The sequence below is a fragment of the Bombina bombina genome, chromosome 3 (assembly GCF_027579735.1).
Source record: "Bombina bombina isolate aBomBom1 chromosome 3, aBomBom1.pri, whole genome shotgun sequence".
Classification (NCBI taxonomy): Eukaryota; Metazoa; Chordata; class Amphibia; order Anura; family Bombinatoridae; genus Bombina; species Bombina bombina.
Window position 1 is genome coordinate 475,811,048 of NC_069501.1, and position 17,965 is coordinate 475,829,012.

Here is a 17,965-nt window from a genome sequence, read left to right on the forward strand (position 1 = left end):
AATCTATAAGAGTCCCCAAGAATGGAACTCTTGTGAGAGGCAAGAGAGAACTCTTCTTTTCGTTCACTTTCCATCCATGCGACCTTAGAAATGCCAGAACTAACTCTGTATGAGATTTGGCAGTTTGAAAGCTTGAAGCTTGTATCAGAATGTCGTCTAGATACGGAGCTACCGAAATTCCTCGCGGTCTCAGAACCGCTAGAAGGGCACCCAGAACCTTTGTGAAGATTCTTGGAGCCGTAGCCAATCCGAATGGAAGGGCTACAAACTGGTAATGCCTGTCTAAGAAGGCAAACCTTAGATACCGGTAATGATCTTTGTGAATCGGTATGTGAAGGTAAGCATCCTTTAAATCCACTGTGGTCATGTACTGACCCTTTTGGATCATGGGTAAGATTGTCCGAATAGTTTCCATTTTGAACGATGGAACTCTTAGGAATTTGTTTAGGATCTTTAAATCCAAGATTGGCCTGAAAGTTCCCTCTTTTTTGGGAACCACAAACAGGTTTGAGTAAAACCCTTGTCCTTGTTCCGACCGCGGAACCGGATGGATCACTCCCATTAATAATAGATCTTGTACACAGCGTAGAAACGCGTCTTTCTTTATTTGGTTTGATGACAACCTTGACAGATGAAATCTCCCTCTTGGGGGAGATAATTTGAAGTCTAGAAGGTATCCCTGAGATATGATCTCTAGCGCCCAGGGATCCTGGACATCTCTTGCCCAAGCCTGGGCGAAGAGAGAGAGTCTGCCCCCCACTAGATCCGGTCCCGGATCGGGGGCCCTCGGTTCATGCTGTCTTAGGGGCAGCAGCAGGTTTTCTTGCCTGCTTGCCCTTATTCCAGGACTGGTTAGGTTTCCAGCCTTGTCTGTAACGAGCAACAGCTCCTTCCTGTTTTGGTGCAGTGGAAGTTGATGCTGCACCTGCTTTGAAATTCCGAAAGGGACGAAAATTAGACTGTCTAGCCTTAGCTTTGGCTTTGTCTTGAGGTAGAGCGTGGCCCTTACCTCCTGTAATGTCAGCGATAATTTCTTTCAAACCGGGCCCAAATAAAGTTTGCCCCTTGAAAGGTATATTAAGTAATTTGGACTTAGAAGTTACATCAGCCGACCAGGATTTTAGCCACAGCGCCCTACGTGCCTGAATGGCGAATCCTGAATTCTTAGCCGTAAGTTTGGTTAAATGTACTACGGCCTCCGAAATGAATGAATTAGCTAGTTTAAGGACTCTAAGCCTGTCCGTAATGTCGTCCAGCGTAGCGGAACTAAGGTTCTCTTCCAGAGACTCAATCCAAAATGCTGCCGCAGCCGTAATCGGCGCGATGCATGCAAGGGGTTGCAATATAAAACCTTGTTGAACAAACATTTTCTTAAGGTAACCCTCTAATTTTTTATCCATAGGATCTGAAAAAGCACAGCTATCCTCCACCGGGATAGTGGTGCGCTTAGCTAAAGTAGAAACTGCTCCCTCCACCTTAGGGACCGTTTGCCATAAGTCCCGTGTGGTGGCGTCTATTGGAAACATCTTTCTAAATATTGGAGGGGGTGAGAACGGCACACCGGGTCTATCCCACTCCTTAGTAACAATTTCAGTTAATCTCTTAGGTATAGGAAAAACGTCAGTACTCGCCGGTACCGCAAAGTATTTATCCAACCTACACATTTTCTCTGGTATTGCAACAGTGTTACAATCGTTAAGAGCCGCTAAGACCTCCCCTAGTAATACACGGAGGTTTTCCAATTTAAATTTAAAATTTGAAATATCTGAATCCAATCTGCTTGGATCAGAACCGTCACCTACAGAATGAAGCTCTCCGTCCTCATGCTCTGCAAGCTGTGACGCAGTATCAGACATGGCCCTAGAATTATCAGCGCACTCTGTTCTCACCCCAGAGTGATCACGCTTGCCTCTTAGTTCTGGTAACTTAGCCAAAACTTCAGTCATAACAGTAGCCATATCTTGTAATGTTATCTGTAATGGCTGCCCAGATGTACTAGGCGCCATAATATCACGCACCTCCCGGGCGGGAGACGCAGGTACTGACACGTGAGGCGAGTTAGACGGCATAACTCTCCCCTCGCTGTTTGGTGAAATTTGTTCAATTTGTACAGATTGGCTTTTATTTAAAGTAGCATCAATACAGTTAGTACATAAATTTCTATTGGGCTCCACCTTGGCATTGGAACAAATGACACAGGTATCTTCCTCTGAATCAGACATGTTTAAACATGCAACTTGGTTACAATCTTATTTAACAAAAACGTACTGTGCCTCAAAGAAGCACTAAACGATTAAATGACAGTTGAAATAATGAACTGAAAAACAGTTATAGCATCACTCTTTAAAAACAACACAACTTGTTAGCAAAGGTTTGTTCCCATTAGTAAAGTAACACTAATTAAATTTTAAACATAAAAATCACAGAGCAACGTTTTAAAACACAGTCACTACATAAGTCTCACAGCTCTGCTGAGAGAATCTACCTCCCTTCAAAGAAGTTTGAAGACCCCTGAGTTCTGTTAGAGATGAACCGGATCATGCAGAAAATACAAGAGTAACTGACTGGAAATTTTTGATGCGTAGCAAAGAGCGCCAAAAACGGCCCCTCCCCCTCACACACAGCAGTGAGAGAGAAACGAAACTGTCATAATCAAACAAGCAAACTGCCAAGTGGAAAAATAATGCCCAAATATTTATTCACTCAGTACCTCAGAAATGCAAACGATTCTACATTCCAGCAAAAACGTTTAACATGAATTAAATACCTATTAAAAGGTTTAATGTACTTTTACAGAGTAATTCCGGTGAAATACCATCCCCAGAATACTGAAGTGTAGAGTATACATACATGTCATTATAACGGTATGGCAGGATTTTCTCATCAATTCCATTCAGAAAATAAAAACTGCTACATACCTCAATGCAGATTCAACTGCCCGCTGTCCCCTGATCTGAAGCTTTTACCTCCCTCAGATGGCCGAGAAACAGCAATATGATCTTAACTACTCCGGTTAAAATCATAAGAAAAACTCTGGTAGATTCTTCTTCAAACTCTGCCAGAGAAGTAATAACACGCTCCGGTGCTATTGTAAAATAACAAACTTTTGATTGAAGTTATAAAAACTAAGTATAATCACCATAGTCCTCTCACACCTCCTATCTAGTCTTTGGGTGCAAGAGAATGACTGGAGGTGACGTAGAGGGGAGGAGCTATATAGCAACTCTGCTGGGTGAATCCTCTTGCACTTCCTGTAGGGGAGCAGATAATATCCCAGAAGTAATGATGACCCGTGGACTGATCACACATAACAGAAGAAACCAAGGCGCAAAATAACTGCCCATGAACTGAGAAAAGTCAAGCGTGCAGCTGCCAAGATGCCACTTGCCACCAGTTTGGCCATATTTCAGAGCTGCAACATCACTGGAGTGCCCAAAAGCACAAGGTGTGCAATACTCAGAGACATGGCCAAGGTAAGAAAGGCTGAAAGACGACCACCACTGAACAAGACACACAAGTGGTACAGGAAGAAGTCTGCATCCTTCAAGAAAAACATGATTTTCATGCAGGACAATGCTCCATCACAAGCGTCCAAGTACTCCACAGCGTGGCTGGCAAGAAAGGGTATAAAAGAAGAAAATCTAATGACATGGCCTCCTTGTTCACCTGATCTGAACCCCATTGAGAACCTGTGGTCCATCATCAAATGTGAGATTTACAAGGAGGGAAAACAGTACACCTCTCTGAACAGTGTCTGGGAGGCTGTGGTTGCTGCTGCACGCAATGTTGATGGTGAACAGATCAAAACACTGACAGAATCCATGGATGGCAGGCTTTTGAGTGTCCTTGCAAAGAAAGGTGGCTATATTGGTCACTGATTTGTTTTTGTTTTGTTTTTGAATGTCAGAAATGTATATTTGTGAATGTTGAGATGTTATGTTGGTTTCACTGGTAAAAATAAATAATTGAAATGGGTATATATTTGTTTTTTGTTAAGTTGCCTAATAATTATGCACAGTAATAGTCACCTGCACACACAGATATCCCCCTAAAATAGCTATAACTAAAAACAAACTAAAAACTACTTCCAAAAATATTCAGCTTTGATATTAATGAGTTTTTTGGGTTCATTGAGAACATGGTTGTTGTTCAATAATAAAATTAATCCTCAAAAATACAACTTGCCTAATAATTCTGCACTCCCTGTAAATATTTATATATATATATCTGATGGTATTTTGCTACAATATATATCTTTAACTATATATATGATTATATATAGGTATATATATATATATATATATATATATATATATATATATATATTTATATATATATACATACAGGAACAAAGGATGCACTCTCAGGTCTTTTTCAAATCAAGTATATGATACTTTATTGTGTAACGTTTTCGGGGATCTAGTCCCCTTCGTCAGTATATATATATATATATATATATATATATATATATATATATATATATATATAGGAAAATCTATTTACAAATACTTTGAACATATTCTGCTATATACAGAACATTGAAATGTGAAATATTTACAGTAAATACACAATATAACATTTTATTAAAAATGAATATTGCATAAATATGTTTTTACATGGTTTCTTCTACTTAACTGCAAAGGGCTCCAATGCACTTATAAATATATATGTGTTTATATTTGTATTATTATACATGTCTGTAAATACATATGTGCACATATAAATACATAAATACACATGTACACACACACATATATATATATATATACATATACAGTCATGGCCAAACATATTGGCACCCCTCCATTTCTGTCAGATAATGCACCACTTTGCTTAGAAAATTAATGCAATTACAAATGTTTAGGCATTCTCATGTTTATTTATTTTGTTTGTATTGGCATGACACAAAAAAAGTGGAGAAAAAAAGCCAAATCTGACACATTCCATACAAAACTCCAAAAATGGACTGGACAAAATTATTGGCACCCTCAATTTAATATTTGGTAGCATACTCCTTGGAAAAAATAACTGAAATCAATCGCTTTCTGTAACCATCAATGAGTATCTTACACAGCTCTACTGGAATTTTGGACCACTCTTCTTTTGCCAACTGCTCCACGTCTCTCAGATTGGAAGGGTTCCTTTTCCTAACTGCTGTTTTGAGATCTCTCCACAGGTGCTCTATGGGATTGAGATCTGGACTCATTGCTGGCCAGTTCAGTACTCTCCAGCGCTTTGTCTTAAACCATTTCTGGGTGCTTTTTGATGTGTGCTTTGGGTCATTGTCCTGCTGTAATACCCATGACCTCTGATGGAGACCCAACTTTCTGACACTGGGCCCTACATTGCACCACATAATTCTTTGGTAGTCTTCAGATTTCATAATGCTATGCACACAGTCAAGATATCCAGTGCAAAGCAACCCCAAAACATCAGTGAACCTACACCATGTTTGACTGTAGGGACTGTATTCTTTTCTTTAACCCCTTAACGACTCATATCGTACAGGGTACGTCGCACACAACCTGGTCTTAAAAGACCAGCGACGTACCCTGTACAACATTAGGGGTTCAAAGCGGCTGGAAGCGATCCTGCTCGCTTCCATCCGCTTTCCGGTTATTGCAGTGATGCCTCGATATCGAGGCATCCTGCAATAACACCCCTTGGCCATACGATGCTGTGGCGCTCTCTGCACCGGACATCGATGGCCGGTATCGTTGGTGGGTGGGAGTCTGTGTGGGAGGTGGGTAGGGTTGCCAGGTGTCCGGTATCTGACCGGACTGTCCGGTATTTCCAGTTACTGCCCGGTAATATTAGTTTAAAAAAACCGGACACAGCTCTTAGATGTTGTTTTGAATTTTTTATTTTTTTTTATGTGTTTGGCCGGATTCCAGGCAGGCTGCATCCAGCTGTACGTACCCAACCTATCCACAAGTAATCCCCAGGCCCAGCTTGTGTCAAGTAAAGTTCCACCGGCACCACTTGTATCCTATTCCTTCCTGCTACTACTTGCTCAGCTGCTTCCTGTGTGATGCTGTCGGACTCGGACATCACGTGATCACGCGCGTAACGTCACACTCACAACAGCAAGAAGACACGGGGGCTGCCCTGTATTACACATGCTGCTGTGTGAATTCACTCAGTCAGCAGCAGGCTGGGGCACAGAAAATATACTTATAGGGACACAGGACAAAGGTAAAGCAACAACCCTGGGGCATGGGTTAAATATAAACTATCCCTAGCCCAGGGAAGGAGGCTTTATAAAGTGCCCAAGCACACAAAACCTGCTATGAGTCAGAGCTGAGAGTCACTAAACCGCTAGCTGACTGACTGCAGATTGCCCAGGTAAGTTCAGATACAGAAGTGTCATTAGAAACGGCAAGGTCCAGAGTAAAGTTTGAGCAAGATCACCCTCCTCCATGTGCTCAAAGTACTATATCTGTATTTCTGATATCTAGAGATGATATGAGATGGGCTTAATACATCAGTACCATCAATAGTTAGATGATTCTGAGATTGATCAATACTTTCAAAAGGTAAATATGTTGCTTTAGATTTGAACATTTGAATTGTATTATTCATCAATGACACAGGTCACAGCATCCAATGGGCAAAATAAAGTTAGATTTCATTTCACACAAAAAAAAAAAACCTGTGCAGAACAGTAGTTGTCACATTTTAGCAAGGGCTGCTGGGAGATAAAGTCAAAGATTGTTATTTTTAACCCTTTACGTCTCATATATCCAAGATTGTTTTTAACCCTTTACCCCTCATATATCCAATGAATTAATGTTATTATCTGTGAGTGCTTTCAATATAATAATGCACATTTTAAAGGGACATAATAATAAAATGCTGTAATTCATTAGAACATGTGTAAGTATGTGTTTAACTAACTCTTCCAAGGTGGTTGGTACTAACCCTCAAGCAAAGAACCATAAACTAATGCTGAGCTGTAAAATAAATCACAGAGAAAAATATAACTGACACAACAACTTAAAAAGCAATATCACCCTCATAAGTGTGTGTGTATACATACATATATATATATATATATATATATATATATATATATATATAAACACACACATAGGGCATATATACTGTGTATATATATATATATATATATATATATATATATTACTAAATTTGACCACCGCCAAACCCCCCCCCCTCCCCATTATTTGTTGGGTGTCCGGTATTTTGGTGAAGGACACCTGGCAACCCTAGAGGTGGGTGGCGGCCATTGATGATGATCGGTGAGTGATGTGGAGGGGGGCGGGATCGTGGGCGGGGATGTCCGGGTGGACAGGTGGTGGGGGTTGGTCTGTGGGGGGGGGGAAGCTACACTACAGAAAAAAAAGAAAAAAAAACCTAATTTTTTTTGCAAACTGGGTACTGGCAGACAGCTGCCAGTACCCAAGATGGCCCCCAATAAGGCAGATGGGGAGGGTTAGAGAGCTGCTTTGGGGGGGATCAGGGAGGTTGGGAGCTAAGGGGGGATGCTACACCACAGCATATGTAAATATGCTAAAAAAATAAATTAAAAACCTTATATTTTAGTACTGGCAGACTGGCGGGGACAAATGTGGGGTGGGGGAGGGAAGGGAGCTGTTTGGGAGGGATCAGGGGGTCTGATGTGTCAGGTGGGAGGCTGATCTCTACACTAAAGCTAAAATTAACCCTACAAGCTCCCTACAAACTACCTAATTAACCCCTTCACTGCTAGCCATAATACACGTGTGATGCGCAGCAGCATTTAGCGGCCTTCTAATTACCAGAAAGCAACGGCAAAGTCATATATGTCTGCTATTTCTGAACAAAAGGGATCCCAGAGAAGCATTTACAACCATTTGTGCCATAATTGCACAAGCTGTTTGTAAATAATTTCAGTGAGAAACCTAAACTTGCGAAAAAATTTAAGTTTTTTTTAAATTTGATCACATTTGGCGGTGAAATGGTGGCATTAAATATACCAAAATGGGCCTAGATCAATACTTTGGGTTGTCTACTACACTACACTTAAGATAAAATTAACTCTACAAGCTCCCTACATGCTCCCTAATTAACCCCTTCACTGCTGGGCATAAAACACGTGTGGTGCGCAGTGGCATTTAGCAGCCTTCTAATTACCAAAAAGCAACTCCAAAGCCATACAAGTCTGCTATTTATGAACAAAGGGGATCCCAGGGAAGCATTTGCAACCATTTATGCCATAATTGCATAAGTTGTTTGTAAATAATTTCTGTGAGAAACCTAAAGTTTGTGAAAAAGTGAACATTTTTTTTTATTTGATCGCATTTGGCGGTGAAATGGTGGCATGAAATATACCAAAATGGGCCTAGATCAATACTTTGGGATGTCTTCTAAAAAATATATATACATGTCAAGGGATATTCAGGTATTCCTGACAGATATCAGGGTTCCAATGTAACTAGCGCTCATTTTGAAAAAAAGTGGTTTTGAAATAGCAAAGTGCTACTTGTATTTATTTCCCTATAACTTGCAAAAAAAGCAAAGAACATGTAAACATTGGGTATTTCTAAACTCAGGACAAAATTTAGAAACTATTTAGCATGGGTGTTTTTTGGTGGTTGTAGATGTGTAACAGATTTTGGGGGTCAAAGTTAGAAAAAGTGTGTTTTTTTTCCATTTTTTCCTCATATTTTATAATATTTTTTATAGTAAATTATAAGATATGATGAAAATAATGGTATATTTTGAAAGTCCATTTAATGGCGAGAAAAACGGTATATAATATGTGTGGGTACAGTAAATGAGTAAGAGGAAAATTACAGCTAAACACAAACACCGCAAAAATGTAAAAATAGCCTTGGTCCCAAACGGACAGAAAATGGAAAAGTGCTGTGGTCATTAAGGGGTTAAATAAATAAAAACTTAGCTGTGAAATAAAAATAAACCTAACATTAAACTATGAATTAACCTAACATAACTAATCTAATAAAATAAAAAACTACTACCAATTAAAATTATTTGATTTGAACAGCCAATAGGATTTCAGTAGGTCTCATCCTATTGGCTGTTTTGCATTCAACTTCAGTGTAATACAGTGACCGTATGAAGAGGATGCTCCACACAGATTTTGGGGGTCAAAGTTAGAAAAAGTGTGTTTGTTTCCATTTTTTCCTCATATTTTATAATATTTTTAATAATAAATTATAAGATATGTTGAAAATAATGGTATCTTTAGAAAGTCCATTTAGTGGCGAGAAAAACGGTATATAATATGTGTGGGTACAGTAAATGAGTAAGAGGAAAATTACAGCTAAACACAAACACCGCAGAAATGTAAAAATAGCCCTGGTCCTTAAGGGAAAGAAATTGAAAAAAGGGCCTTGGTCCTTAAGGGGTTAAAAGACTAATTTCTTTTTCTGAAAACAGTAGAATGATGGGCTTTACCAAAAAAAAAACAGTAGAATGATGGGCTTTACCATAAAGCTGTAATTTTGTTTCGTCTGTCCACAGCAATTACTCCCAAAAGGATTTTGGCTTCCTCAGGTGAGTTTTGGCAAACTTCAATCTGGCCTTTTATGTTTCTGTGTCAGCAGTGGGGTCCTCCTGGGTCTACCATAGAGTCCCTTTTCATTCAGATGGCAACGTATAGTGCGAGCTGACACTTTTGTACCCTGTGCCTGAAGGTCAGTTTGAATTTGTCTGGAAGTTGATCGAGGTTCTTTATCCACCATTTGAACAATCCTTCGTTGCAATCTTTTATCAATCGTCCATGTCCAGGGAGATTAGCTACAGTGCCATGGGCTGTAAACTTCTTGACAATGTTGCGCACAGTGGACACAGGAACATTAAGATCTCTGGAGATGGACTTGCAACCTTGAGATTTCCCATGCTTTACCACAATTTTTGTTCTCAAATCCTCCGACAATACATTGCTGTTCTTTCTCTTCTCCGTGCTCAGTGTGGCACACAGAGAAACACAACAGAAAAGTTGAGTTAATTTTTCACCATTTTTACTGGTTGCCTGTGTGATTTCTTTATTGTCAGCACCTGTTAATTGATACAGGTGAGTTTAATTACAAATTACAGGAGCATCACAAACTTAGAATGCAATTATTTCTTACAAATTTGAGAAGGTGCCAATAATTTTTGTCCAGTCCATTTTTAGAGTTTTGCATGGAATGTGTCAGATTTGGCTTTTTTCTCTCCACTTTTTTGTGTCATACCAATACAAACAAAAGAAATAAACATGAGAATGCCTGAACATTTGTAATTGCAACAATTTTCTGGGCGAAGTGGTGCATTATCTGACATAAATGCAGGGTTGCCAATATTTGTTGGCCATGACTATACATATATATACATACATACATACATACATACATACAGAGAGAAGCACAGTCAAAGGAACGAACAACCAGCTCAATACCATTGTTAGCCTGTGCTATGGCGATTTACCACCTGGGTGCAGCTTCTTTTAGCCCAGTAATGCTTTTCACAGAGTAGAACTTTCCTGTAGTATATCAGTCTGATCCCGCCTATTACAGTCAGTCCAGCACCGAAATACCAGGCAATTCCTCTCTGAACAAGGAACACAGCAACCCCAGATGATTGTTTCTGCCTTCATTGGGCCTCGCCAGTGAGGTGTAGCTATATTCCTCTAAGCACACTGAGCAAGGAGTCCACGTCTGGTTCCCCTTTTTCTTATAGGGAGACTAAATACACACAGAGAGAAGCACACTCACAGGAACGAACAACCGGCTCAATACCATTGAGTGCTTTTTTTTTGTAAAAGAATAGGTGCCAGTAATCAAAAAAAAAGGTGCCGGTACTCATTGATTATTGATTGATATATTCTGCTCAGTAACTTTGGGAAAAGCAAAGGGACAACATTATTTACAGTGTCTGGTCTATTTTGTAGCCCCTCTTGTAAAAACTAGAGTATTTACATGATGATTACAAATTTTACCTGTTATGAGTTGGCAGAGGTGGGGGTACTCAGTACCGGTGAGTACCTCCACAAAAAAGCCCTTATACTGTATATCTATATCTATATATATATATATCTATATATATATATATATATATATATATATATATATACACACACACACACACACACACACACACAGAGGTGTAACTGGAAACCTCAGGGCCCCGGTGCAAGAATCCATGAAGGGCCCCCCCTTAAAAGAGGGGGGGAGAGGGGGAGGGAGAGAGAGGCGAAGAGAGAGGGGGAGGGAGAGGGGGAGGGAGGGAGAGAGACACAGGGGAGGGAGGGAGAGAGACATAGGGGAGGGAGGGAGAGAGACATAGGGGAGGGAGGGAGAGAGACACAGGCGAGGGAGGGAGTACAACCAAATTCATGCTGAAAGTGATCCCCTTGACTACATAGGTATATGGATTGTAGTCGAGTGTCAGTTTCTGAAGTCAGCAGTGGTACCATAAACAAATTGAGCACATACCTTAATCTGCAGACTGCAGCTCTGCATGTCTCCTGTGCCCGGCATTAGCTTTGCTAGCCATGGTGACCCTGAGAGTACTGACTTGTATGGCACTGAGTGAGCACGGTCGGTACCTGCCCTCCTCCCTCTGCACATGCACAAGAGGTTGCCTGGCCATAATGCCATGATCCATCCCTCCAGACTGACAGTACTCATTACTAGGCAAGTGAACTGAATTACACAGGAAGCTCCTTCTTTCCCGCTCAGCAGGAAATGACAATTTTAAATCAGAGCGTTGCTGCAGGTTACCATGGTAACATGGGGGGCGCGGGTTGCAAGAAATTCTGGGAGGGGGGAGTTAAAAAAAAATTGTTGTAATGAAGCTGGGGCCCCCCTGATGGGGGACCTCCCGGGGGCCCGGTTGCAACCGTGCCCACTGCATCACCGGTAGTCTCGCCCCTGTACACACACATATGTATATGTATCTCAATGTTAAAGCCCTTTGCCTGCCTTTTTATTCTAACACCTGAGATCCCATATCTTTGAGCCTTTATATACAGCTCTGAGGATGTGCTAACCCGAGTGTTAACTTGAATTACGCTCAAGTGATCACGTTTACCTTTAACTTGTAATATGTAATTTAACCTGCACGTAAACACAAAAACCTGATATCGTTTGCACGCAAATGTTTGCGTTCCACTAGTAATCTGGCCCTAAACAGGACCTCGGATATCTTGACTGTGCTAACTTTTTCTCCCTATAGACTTCAATGGAGAGCATAGAAGAAAAAAAAAATAACACTTATTCTTCTTGTGCTAAACTGACAGGAGTTATTAATAGTTCCACATACAGGAAAATGTTATTTTTATTTTAAATAAATATTTCTATAGGGTATAAGGGTTCAAATGTATATAGTATATGGCCATGAATTTGTTAGCGTGCCACTTGTAATCCAGCCTTGCATTGGGAATACAATTTTAGCTTAGTGCCCTTTTAAATACATTTTATTTCCTCCTATATTTCCCCTCATATATTCTCTTTTGTTTTACTGTCCTTTCTGTTTTTGTTTTTTAAGGTTATAGAGGGAACCTTTGTGAAAGAAAGTTTCCATGAGTTGTGTTGGACTCTGACAGCAAAAAAAAACTATCGCCCAGCTGGGACACCACTCGCTAATACAGATGCCTTCCGGCTGTGGTGCCTCTTCAATTATTTATCTGAAGATACTTACCCTCTAATCATGGTCCCAGACGAGGTAAAGTGTTGAGAACTTGTATTGAATGCGTATGGTTGCTAATTTTGTCCGTGAGCTGATGGCACTATAATGATGAAGAGAGAATTAGCAAATTCAGAGTTTTCTATTCACATCTTCTTGTAAGTAAAATAGCTTTACCATCATGACTACATTTAGCACAGAGTTCCCGAATATACAAATACAGCTGCATGATAAAAGTGGAACATAAAAACATGGGCCTCCATTACATACAGAGCGTTGCCCGCAAAATCCGGCGACGCCAGATTTTACGCAATTTTGGTATTACATATACGGCGTAGCATACAAGTTACACGCATATATTTCACCCTTCGGACGTATTTTTTTAACCATAGACTAAAATAGAACAGACGCGCAATTTGGTATCCAATATACAGCGTAAGGACTTACGCGCGCAGAATTCAGAAAATCTACTCCATTCTCATCTCGCCACAAATTGCAGGCGCAGCAACCCTTGCACTGACTAAAAAACCAACGTAACTCCCTGGAAGCCTTAACAAACACATACATTTAAGCAGCATCTCAAGGTTAGAGGGACAGTATACTATGATATTGGTATTTTAAGGTTTATTTGTGTATTTGAAATAGTTTGAAGCCACAACATAATCAAATGGATTGAGCTTGTAGGTACTTTATCACATTGTGGACATATACTTGCTTATTTACTTTCAATTTGTTCTCAAAACAATCAACAATACTTGGAGGAGAGAACAATGGGAAATCATAATTGTATTACCTTCATCTCTTTATATATGGGTTTATATATGAATTTTGAATAGCAGAATTACGTGTCGCATTTATTTGAAATCGCGGATCATTTTTACGAATGTTAGCCTAATTTGCATAAAACTACTCTATATTGACACTTTCCGTGGACAAAATACTGGCGTAAGTTACTTGCGACGACTAAAATGTGTATTTGCGCACATTTCAGAAGATCGCCAGTTTAGCATGTGACGGCGCAGTATATGTAATGCCCCGATGTGCGAGGTGAAATTACGGGCGGCACGGGTTCCCTCGCTTGTGCCGAAACCTGCGCCGTATATATTTGATCGCGCCCATGAAGTTTAAGGGATATCTCTTAGCTAAATACAAGTTTAGAATAATCAATAACATGAGTTCTCACTGCTATTCTCTCCTTTATGCATAATTGTAAATAACTATTAATCTCTATTCTTGGTCAAAGATATGATTTTATGCTGCATTGTTCTCCATACAATGTGAGTATGTACACTGTAAGCTTAAAGGAACAGTAAAAACAGTAGATTTGCATAATAAACAAATGCACAATAAAAGACAATGCAATAGCACTCACTCTGAGGGGGGTAGTTATCAAGCCGTCTACTTTTCTGGCTTCGCCGGCCCAATACGCCCGCCTAAGCTCGCCTACCTTCGCCGCCGCGGACCTGAAAAAATACGCCTAATTTATCAAATAAAGCTGTCAAAAAGCAGCGGGGCGATGAGCAGCGGACTGTGACAGTTATCACTCATCCGATCTCGCTGCTCTTTGGCTTTTTCCCAGCTTTATTGCTAGCCTGTCACTAAGCACCCACACTAAACTGTACTGTTCTACCCCCTATACCGGCGCCCCCGGAGCCTCCCGCAACTCAATAAAGTTACTAACCCCTAAACCGCCACTCCTAGACCCTGCCGCAACTCTTATAAATGTATTAACCCCTAAACTGCCGCTCCCGGAGCCCACCGCCACCTACATTATACCTAGTAACCCCTATCCTGCCCCCCCTATACCGTCGCCCTCTATAATAAAATTATTAACCCCTATCCTGCTGATCCCGCACCTCGCCGCAACTAAATAAATAGTTTAACCCCTAAACCGCCGCTCCCTGAACCCGCCGCAACCTATAATAAATTTATTAACCCCTATCCTGCCCCCCTACACCGTCGCCACCTATAATAAATTTATTAACCCCTATCCTGCCCCCCCTACACCGTAGCCACCTATAATAAATTTATTAACCCCTATCCTGCCCCCCACTACGACGCCGCCACTGTAATAAATTTATTAACCCCTAAACCTAAGTCTAACCCTAACGCCCCTCTAACTTAAATATTAATTAAATAAATCTAAATAATATTTATATTATGAACTAAATTAATCCTATTTAAAACTAAATACTTACCTGTAAAATAAACCCTAATATAGCTACAATATAAATAATAATTATATTGTAGCTATCTTAGGATTTATATTTATTTTACAGGTAACTTTTTATTTATTTTAGCTAGTTAGAATAGTTATTAAATAGTTATTAACTATTTAATAACTACCTAGCTAAAAGAAATACAAAATTACCTGTAAAATAAATCCTAACCTAAGTTACAATTAAACCTAATACTACACTATCATTAAATTAATTAAATAAACTACCTACAAATAACTACAATTAAATACAATTACATAAACTAACTAAAGTACAAAAAATAAAAAATGCTAAGTTACAGAAAATAAAAAAATAAGTTACAAACATTTTACAAATATTACAACAATTTTAAGCTACTTACACCTAATCTAAGCCCCCTAATAAAATAACAAACCCCCCCAAAATAAAAAAATGCCCTACCCTATTCTAAATTAAATAAAGTTCAACGCTCTTTTACCTTACCAGCCCTTAAAAGGGCCATTTGTGGGGGCATGCCCCCAAAAGTTCAGCTCTTTTGCCTGTAAATGAAAAATACAAACCCCCCCCAACATTAAAACCCACCACCCACATACCCCTAATCTAACCCAAACCCCCCTTACAAAAACCTAACACTAATCCCCTGAAGATCATCCTACCTTGAGTCGTCTTCACTCAGCCGAGCAGTGATGGAACCCAAGTGGACATCCGGACCGGCAGAAGTGATCATCCAAGGGGCGCTGAAGAAATCTTCCATCCGATGAAGTCATCATCCAGGCGGCGCTGAAGAAGTCTTCGATCCGGGCGATGTCATCTTCCAAGCCGGGTCTTGAATCTTCCTTCCGCCGCCGCGGAACATCCTTCTTCACCGACGGACTACGACGAATGAAGGCTCCTTTAAGGGACGTCATCCAAGATGGCGTCCCCTCAATTCCGATTGGCTGATAGGATTCTATCAGCCAATCGGAATTAAGGTAGGAAAAATCTGATTGGCTGATGGAATCAGCCAATCAGATTCAAGTTCAATCCGATTGGCTAATCCAATCAGCCAATCAGATTGAGCTCGCATTCTATTGGCTGATCGGAACAGCCAATAGAATGTGAGCTCAATCTGATTGGCTGATTGGATCAGCCAATCGGATTGAACTTGAATCTGATTGGCTGATTCCATCGGCGGAAGGAAGATTCAAGACCCGGCTTGGAAGATGACATCGCCCGGATCGAAGACTTCTTCAGGATGATGACTTCATCGGATGGAAGATTTCTTCAGCGCCCCTTGGATGATCACTTCTGCCGATCCGGATGTCCACTTGGGTTCCATCGCTGCTCGGCTGAGTGAAGACGACTCAAGGTAGGATGATCTTCAGGGGATTAGTGTTAGGTTTTTGTAAGGGGGGTTTGGGTTAGATTAGGGGTATGTGGGTGGTGGGTTTTAATGTTGGGGGGGGTTGTATTTTTCATTTACAGGCAAAAGAGCTGAACTTTTGGGGGCATGCCCCCACAAATGGCCCTTTTAAGGGCTGGTAAGGTAAAAGAGCGTTGAACTTTATTTAATTTAGAATAGGGTAGGGCATTTTTTTATTTTGGGGGGTTTGTTATTTTATTAGGGGGCTTAGATTAGGTGTAAGTAGCTTAAAATTGTTGTAATATTTGTAAAATGTTTGTAACTTATTTTTTTATTTTCTGTAACTTAGCTTTTTTATTTTTTGTACTTTAGTTAGTTTATGTAATTGTATTTAATTGTAGTTATTTGTAGGTAGTTTATTTAATTAATTTAATGATAGTGTAGAATTAGGTTTAATTGTAACTTAGGTTAGCATTTATTTTACAGGTAATTTTGTATTTCTTTTAGCTAGGTAGTTATTAAATAGTTAATAACTATTTAATAACTATTCTAACTAGCTAAAATAAATACAAAGTTACCTGTAAAATAAATATAAATCCTAAGATAGCTACAATATAATTATTATTTATATTGTAGCTATATTAGGGTTTATTTTACAGGTAAGCATTTAGTTTTAAATAGGATTAATTTAGTTAATAATATAAATATTATTTAGATTTATTTAATTAATATTTAAGTTAGGGGGGCGTTAGGGTTAGTGTTAGACTTAGGTTTAGGGGTTAATAACGTTATTATAGAGGGCGGCGGTATAGGGGGGCAGGATAGGGGTTAATAGGTATAATGTAGGTGGCGGTGGGCTCTGGGAGCGGCGGTTTAGGGGTTAATAACTTTATTTACTTGCGGCGGTGTAGGGGGGACAGATTAGGGGTGTTTAGACTTGGGGTACATGTTAGGGTGTTAGGTGCAGACATCTCCCATAGGAATCAATGGGATGTCTGTCAGCAGCGAACTTGTACTTTCGCTATGGTCAGACTCCCATTGATTCCTATGGGATCCGCCGCCTCCAGGCTGGCGCTTTGAAAACCAGGTACGCTGGGCCGTAAAAGTGCCGAGCGTACCTGCTAGTTTTTTGATAACTAGCAAAAGTAGTGAGATTGTGCCGCACTTGTGTGCGGAACATCTGGAGTGACGTAAGAATCGATCTGTGTCGGACTGAGTCCGGCGGATCGAAGCTTACGTCACAAAATTCTACTTTTGCCGGTCTCGAGCCTTTGATAACTAAGGCGAATCAGCCTCGCCACAAATACGCTGCGGAATTCCAGCGTATTTGAGGTTGACGGCTTGATAACTAGGCCCCTGAACTTCAAGTGAGTAGTAGATTTTTTGTAATGATAAATTTCAAAGTTATGACTATTTCCACTCCTCTTATATAATGTGACAGTCATCAGCCAATCACAAATGCATATACGTATATTCTGGGAATTGTTGCACATGCTCAATAGATGCAGGTGACTCAAAACATGTAAATATAAAATGTCTGTGCATATTTTGTTAATGGAAGTAAATTGGAAAGTTGTTTAAAATTGCACGCTCTATCTAAATCATAAAAATGTAATTTTGACTTGAGTGTCCCTTTAAGTTTGGCTGTGACTTATGTTTCTGGCTACAATTCATTTACATTATATAAAGTAACAGTGCTATGAGTTTAAGGCTGATGAGAGCTTTACATATTGCAACTATGATAATGGAATTTCCACTTTGATGTGTTATAGTTTTTAAATAGTATTGATATTGC

General features: G+C 39.9%; 1 protein-coding gene across 1 annotated transcript in view; it reads left to right on the forward strand.

The window, feature by feature from the left end:
* DEF6 (DEF6 guanine nucleotide exchange factor) overlaps positions 1 to 17,965 on the forward strand; it is a 255,433-nt gene that overhangs the window by 143,985 nt on the left and 93,483 nt on the right. Inside the window, exon 3 of the mRNA XM_053706790.1 lies at positions 12,493 to 12,669. Coding sequence (XP_053562765.1) covers positions 12,493 to 12,669 — 177 coding nt within the window. The remainder of the gene's footprint in view (positions 1 to 12,492; positions 12,670 to 17,965) is intronic.